This window comes from Myotis davidii, unplaced genomic scaffold, assembly GCF_000327345.1.
Source record: "Myotis davidii unplaced genomic scaffold, ASM32734v1 scaffold169, whole genome shotgun sequence".
In the NCBI taxonomy this organism is placed as follows: Eukaryota; Metazoa; Chordata; class Mammalia; order Chiroptera; family Vespertilionidae; genus Myotis; species Myotis davidii.
In genome coordinates, this window is record NW_006383005.1 from 624,330 (window position 1) to 631,537 (window position 7,208).

A 7,208-nucleotide genomic window follows, 5' to 3' on the forward strand; every position below is an offset into this window, starting at 1 on the left:
AAGCATTTTCTGAGCCCCGTGTTTATTGATCCTGAGAGCCAACGGGAACCATAGACAGATGAGCTCCCTGGAGTCCACTCACCTAGAGAAAAGGATCATTACCAACCACCATCTATTTAAACTTCATCCATACTCACTTTTGACTGATTCTCTCTGAGACCATTCATTCAACAACATTGAACCTGTATTTATGTATTGAGTACCTAGTGTGCCCCAGGCACCGTGCTATACCCCAGGGGTCAGTGTCAATAATGCAAATAAAACCTCTGTTCTCACTGAGGTGATATAAGTGAAGCAGAGGGTGAGAAAACAGACCATTACAAAGTGTGGGGCACCTGGGTGTGGGAGTTGGGGGGGTCTAACCCAGTCTTGAGGGGAGTCAGGGAAGGCTGCCTGGAAAAGGAGATAGCTGAGCAGACGTCACCGCACAGGAGTTCTCATCACTGGCACTGCAGGCCTGGGGAGGCATCAGAGGGATGTGGACTCTGGATTGTAAAATTGCAGAACCACAGAGTCTAACTTCAAAGGGTTCAGAGTCATAGGGTCCATGTCTCTACTTTCCTTACAATATTTTTTCCAGACTCTCTTTTCTCCAGCACTGGAGATCTGTCTTGTTAGGGAAGCCCTGGCAACTTTATAAAGTAATTTATGTTTATTGTACAAAGTGGAAAAATAAGAGATATAAAGAAGTAGGTGGGTGGGTGGGTGGAGGGAGTCTCAACCTCTGTTAATATTTAAGCATATGCCCTTTCCTTTTACTTTTTGTTTTGGCGGGGCGGGGGGGATTGTTTTTACTTTTATTTTTGAAATTTAGATATGCCCTGGCTGGTTTGGCTCAATGGATAAAGCAGCCTGTGGACTGAAGGATACTGGGTTCTATCTGTCAAGGGCGCATGCCCAGGTTGCACACTGGATCCCAGTAGGGGGTGTGCAGGAGGCAGCTGATCAACGATTCTCTCTCATCATTGATGTTTCCATCCCTCCCTCTCTGAAATCAATAAAAATATATTTAAAAAATAAAATAAAATTGAGATATAATTTACATACCGTAATAGTCACAATTTTAGTGCAAAATACCATAATAGTCCCAGTTTTAGCTTGTTCACAGGTTGTACAGCCATCACACTGTCTAATCCAGAACATTTTCATCACCCCGGAGAGGAACTCCTCTCCTTCAGCAATCACTTCTCACGTCCCCCTCGCGCCAGCCCCTGGCAAGCACTAATCTACTTTTTGTCTCTGTATACTTTCCTGTTCTGGACATTTCAGATAAATGGAATCAAACAGTGTATGGCCTTTCGTGACAAGCTTCTTTCACTTAAAATTTTCAAGGTTCATCCATGTTGTTCCATGAATCAGCACTTCATATCTTTTTGTGGCTGAATATGATTGTATGTATATATCACATTTAAAAATACATTCATCAACTCATTGATATTTGTTTTATCTTTTATGACTATTATGGATAATGCTGCTAAGAACATTTATGTACATATTTTTGTGTGAACATCTGTTTTCAGTTTTCTTGGGTGTATACCAGGAATGGAATTGCTGGGTCATAGGTTAACTCTATGCCTAACTTTTAGAGGAAATGCCAAACTGTTTTCCAAAGTGACTCCACCACATTACATTACCACCAGCAATATATGAGGGTTCCAGTTTCTCCACATCCTTGACAACTTGCTAGCTGTCATATTGATGATAGCCATACTCATGCGTGTGAAGTGGTGTCTCATTGCGATTTTGATTTGCATTTCCCTGGTGGCTGAGTATTATTTTTTGTAAACATTTTTATTGAATTAGAGCATATATCGTGTGAATTTTCAAGTGGTTCACTACAGCAATAGAGGAACACAGTTCAGCTTTTCTACTATCCTTCTTTTAATTATAGCTATTCTAGTGGATATGAAGTATCTCACTGTGGCTTTGATTTGCATTTCCTCAATGACTAGTGATGTTGAACAACATTTCAGGTGCTTATTGGCCACATGTATATCTTCTTTGGAGAGATGTCTATTCAAATCCATTGTCCATTTCTAATTGGGTTATTTGCTTGTTTATTATTGAATTGAAATAAGGTCTTCATATATCCTGGATACTAGACTCTGATCAGATACATGATTTGAAAACATTTTCTTCATTCTGTGGGTTGTCTTTTCACTTTCTTGACAGTGACCTTTGGAGCTCAAAAGTGTTTAATTTTGATGAAGTCAGTTTTATATATTTTTTCTTTAATTGCCTGTGATTTTGGTGTCAGATCTAAGAAAGCATTGCCTAATTCAAGGTCATGTTTTCTTCTAAGAGTTTTATAGTTGTTGCTCTTACATTGGGTCTTTGATCCATTTTTAATTCATTATTGTACACCATGTGAGCTAGTGAGTCTAGCTTCATTCTTTTGCCTGTGGATATCCAGTTGTCCCAGCATCACTTATTGAAGAGACTGTTTTTTCCCCCGTTGACTTGTCTTGGCTCCCTTGTCAAAAATCAATCGACTATAAATACATGGTTTATTTCTGGTCTCTCAATTCTGTTCCATTGATCTATGTCTATCTTTATGGAAGTATCACAAAGTCTTGATTACTATAGCCTTGTAGTAAACTGTGAATTCAGGAGTGAGAATCCTACCACTTTGTTCTATTTTTCTTTTTCAAAATTTTCTTTTCTTTTGGCTATTCTGGGTCATTTGCATTTCCACAAGAATTTGAGGACCAGCCTGTCACTTTCTGCAGAAAAGCCAGTGGGGATTTTGATAGGGATTGCATTAACTCTGTAGATCAATTTGAGGAGTGTTGCCATCTTATCTCTTTTTTTTTTGTATTTATTGAGTACAAATTGAGCTCATGACAAATGTATTATTTTGAATCATGATTTATTATGCTTAATATTCTATCATAGGCATTTCCCTGTGTTACGGAAGATGCAAACACAATTTCAGTGCAATGTAACATCCCATTGTCTGGCTGTACCACACGGGATTATAAACTCTCAGTTGTTGGGTAGTCTGTCATGGAAGGTACTTTGTTCTGGGTCCCTCGTGGTGCAGGTCTCTTCCTATAGGCACAAATGAACAGTGGGAGGACTGGTGGTTCACTGAACAACAGCAGACTATTAGTGTAAAGTTGGTCAACAGGTGGGCCATGGGGCTATCTGGAGAAGCCAACATCCTGGTTCATGGAGAGGTGACCTGCCTCCAAGAAAAACGAATACAGTGGACATGCACCAGCCCTTAATGCTCTGCCTAGAAATGAGATGTGACACTTCTACTCCTGTTTCATTAGCTAGAGCAAGCCACACGGGCATGCCTGACTTCATAGGACTGGAGAAATTTGCCTGGATTTGGAGGGGGTTGGAGTATTGGTAAATATAGTAATATCTACTATACCCTTGCTACCTGTACCTCATGCTTATATATTCTATTCCATTAAACCAACAATAGCAAAGTGCTGGTGGCAGTTCTTTAAGTTGACTTCATTATCATCTAATGGGTTGTGATCCTTGGTTTGAAAAACATCGCTCTATCGACTTTCTTCTGCCCATGTCTCATGGACCATATGGCACACCCTAGGCAGAGCTGATTGGCCCGGGCATGGGACACCTGACCAAAGTTGGCCAATGAAATTTCTCTCCTGGGAATTGGAATTGGGCCATTCAGCAGTTAACAGTGGGAAGTGAGTGAGAGGCAGAGTAGGAAGAGGGTCAGAGTGAGAGCCAGACGCAAGCCCAAATGATGGGGAAGCAGAAAAGCCCCGAGTAAGCAGAGAGAGTTGGTCCACAGAGACAATGGAGCAGCCGCACAGAGAGCAGTGCAGCCGGGAGAACATGCAGCCCCACAGGGAGAGGTGGAGAGAGAGAGCAACCGTCTGAGAGGCTGATGGCATCCCCGATCCTGGCTCCGGCACCAGTGCATCCTGCCGGCACATTCTTCCCGTGAGATTTTTTGTCTCCTTATCATACCCCCTCCTCCTTTTCCAGAGCGACCCTCGGTGGGTTTCCGTTCCTTGTCTCCAGTGAGCCTTAGTCAGCTAGAGCACCCCGGGTGTGTTCTGTATGGGACCTGGCTTGAACTCTGAGAACCAGGCTGGTGGGGCATAGACGGGACTCGGGTGGGGGTCGGGGGGCGGGTAAACCAGACCCAGCCATCCCACAGTCTGGAAGTTTGGCTTGGACCACAGTCTTGTGGGTTTGTGTTTGCTCTTCAAAATGGACGGGCAGAAGCCTTCTGTGTGGTGCTGCACATATGGGGGTCCCAGGACCTGGAAGTCCCCCACGGGGCCCGTTTGCTGACAGCATTGGGGTCAGGAAGCTGGTGGAGTTGCTTCAGGGAGGGTTTGATTGTGTGACAGGTGGAAACGTAGCCGCAGTTCGCCTGTCTGACCCTTGGTTTTTCCATCTCAGAAATGGGATTGTGGAGGGCTCAGCAGTGTTTCTGGAAGAATACTTCGAGACGTGACTAGCCCTTAACATGCTCTCAGGTCACGGGCAGTGGCTGCTGTTGTTTGAGGAAACCATCAGCAGCTCAGCTCCCTGAGGAGGTGGCCTCAGGGGCTGACTGAGTCAGTGACAGCATTCCCCACCCCTGGCTATGCTTCCTGCTTCTGGTCACCCTCCTTCTCCCCCTCACCTTGACTGGCCCTTTCATTTCTCCCCTCCCCTCTCCTGCCCTCATTTCCCCTCTTTTCTGCTTCTGATCTGGATAAAAGCACCTGCTGTAGAAAGCAGCAGTGCTGATAGAAAGCACCCGCTTCTAGAGGCAGAACTGGGTCTGGATCCTGACATAGCCCCTGGCTTGCTCTGCGTTCCTGGGCAAGTTACGACATCTCTCTGCACCCCTCGTTTATTATCTATAAAACAGAGGCTATAATGCTCATTTTACAGCGCTGTTAGGAGAAACAATTAACTAGGCACTTAGCAAATTCGAGTTCCTTCCTAACTCCCTTCCTCCCTTTTTTATTATCTCAGCCTGGCCCTCAGCCCCCTTCTGTGCCCAGGATGTCACTGTCCCTCTCAGGGATCTCTGGTCCCCTCTGCAGGTCCAGCCCAACTTGGGAGCTGCTAGTTCAAACCATGTGATCTGAATTTCTTTCTTTTTATTTTTTTATTTTATCACTTTAGCAGTTATTACACTCCAGCTGACTGTGGCATCTTCACACTCCAAATACTGATAAATATTTATGAGGAGGAGAAAAGCTCAGAACTCCTAGGGGAGGTGGGGGAGGAGTGTGCCAGGCCCTTCCTTGCAAACCACGCTCAGACTCAGCTGTGGTCCCTTGAGCCCCAGAATAAGGGGTAGGTGTGGGGGGCAGGGCTATGGAGGCAACACAAAGCCTCTTCCACTCCCCTTTTTGGAGGAATGACTGTTGCTGTGACACGGTGGCCTCACCCTGCCTGGCCCTGGATGCCTGATGGGCCTCCTGCTCCTGGGGAAGGATTTGGGCTGTGCGATCCCTCTTGGCTGCGTGTGGGCCTGCTCCACGGCCCTGAGTCTGCTCCATCTCTCTCTGCTTCTGACTGTTTCTTTCTCCCTCTTTCTGTTTTTTTGTTTGCTTTTTCATTTCTAATTCTATCCTTTAAAAAAATCCTCATCCAAGGATAATTTTCCATTGACTTTTATAAATAGTGGAAGGGAGAGGGCGAGAGAGAGAGAGAAACATTGATGTGAGAGAGACACATCGATTGGTTGCCTCCTGCATGTGCTAGGGCCAGGGATCGAGGTTGCAACTGAAGTCTGTGCCCTTGACTGGAATCGAACCTGGGACCCTTCAGTCAATAGGCCGATGCTCTATCTACTGAGCCAAATCGGCTAGGGCTCTAATTCCATCTTTTATTTTCACACCTGCCAGGCCATGTCTCTCTCCTGCTCTCTCCCTCCTCCAGCATGTTCTCTTATCCCCTGCGTCTCTGTCTCTCTCACTTTTCTTCTCTCCCTCCCAACATTATTCTGATGGGGGATAGGCGAGGGGGTCTCAGGCTCCCACACCCAGCTGTGGGGCAGAGGGCAGGGGAGCTGCCGCAGACTGCAGTGTGCTTCGGAAGGCAGAGTGAGCACTTGGCGGAGTCCGGGACCAGGCCTCTGCCTGACTATATCCAGGGCTCTTCTGTGTGGCCATGGGCACATCCCTTCCCTTTCCTGGGCCTCAGTTTCTCAGCTAATTCCTTCACTAGTTCATTCACTCACCCACTCAACTCATATTTAGTGGGTCCTTGCTACCTACCATTCATGAACACATTTATTCAACACCTACTAGGTGCACTCTTCTAGGCACTTGGGACGCATCAGTGAAGAAGAGAGACAAAGATGCCAGCCCTGGTGGAGCTGACACGTTAGCAGAGCAGACAGGCATGTGTGTAATCAGCAGTTACAGAGTAGGTTAAAGAGAGTGCAGAACGAGAGAAGGAGCGGGAGTGTGGGGGCACAGGGTGAAGGCCGGGCCCTTAGGCTGGGCCACAGCTCTATGGGGGGAGAGTGCCCCGAGGGAGGAGACTGCTAGAGCGAAGGCCCTGAGGCAGGAAGTAGAGTTGGAGGAACAGCAAGGAGGCCCTGAGGCTGGAGGAGTGAGGGAGGGAAGTGGGAGTTGATGCTGGGAGGTGGAGGAGGCAGGGCGGCTCTCAGACAGGACTTGTCCTCTGCGTGAACTGGGCGGAGTTTGAGCGGGCGAGGGCATGGTCTGACTTACACCTGCTGGTTGAAGAACAGACTGCAGGGCCCTGGCCAGAGCCCCCGGAGAGCTGTCATGGCAGTCACAGACCGCGGGCCATAGTTTGCCCACGGCTGGCTTAGACGGTGCCTAGAAACGGCTCCAGGCCCCTTGTCCTCGGTCCTGCAGGAGCCTTCCCCAGGGTGCAACGTGCTATCCCTCTTTCTCTCCACAGGGTGTTCAAGAAGGCGAGCCCAAATGGAAAGGTGAGTCTGCAGCAGCTGCACCCCAGCTCCTCCCTGACCCCGAACTCTTGTCCTCCCTTGGGCATGTCTACACTGACCATGCAGGATCCCCCACACCCTCATCGGAGGCCCTTAGGAGCCTTCGCCACAGCGGGAGGGGTCTCCTCAGGCGTCTCCCCAGGACTCTCAGGAGCCCCTGCTCTGGGGTGGGGAGATGCAGCCAACCACAGAGAGAGTTCAGCTGAGTGCAGTCACTGGAGTAGGTCCCAGGGCCTCAGGGCACTGCCCCCGCCTCCCCCGTGTGAGAGGCCCTGGAGCCTTCTCTGCT

At 47.7% G+C, this 7,208-nt stretch overlaps 1 protein-coding gene across 2 annotated transcripts in view; it reads left to right on the forward strand.

Annotated features, from left to right (window-relative positions):
- Nucleotides 1-3,680: 3,680 nt before the first annotated feature.
- ARRB1 (arrestin, beta 1) overlaps nucleotides 3,681-7,208 on the forward strand; it is a 43,231-nt gene continuing 39,703 nt past the window's right edge. For both annotated transcript variants that reach the window (XM_015557500.1, XM_015557501.1), the window contains exons 1-2: nucleotides 3,681-3,927; nucleotides 6,871-6,901. In XM_015557500.1, coding sequence (XP_015412986.1) covers nucleotides 3,872-3,927; nucleotides 6,871-6,901 — 87 coding nt within the window. In that variant the 5' untranslated portion in view covers nucleotides 3,681-3,871. The remainder of the gene's footprint in view (nucleotides 3,928-6,870; nucleotides 6,902-7,208) is intronic.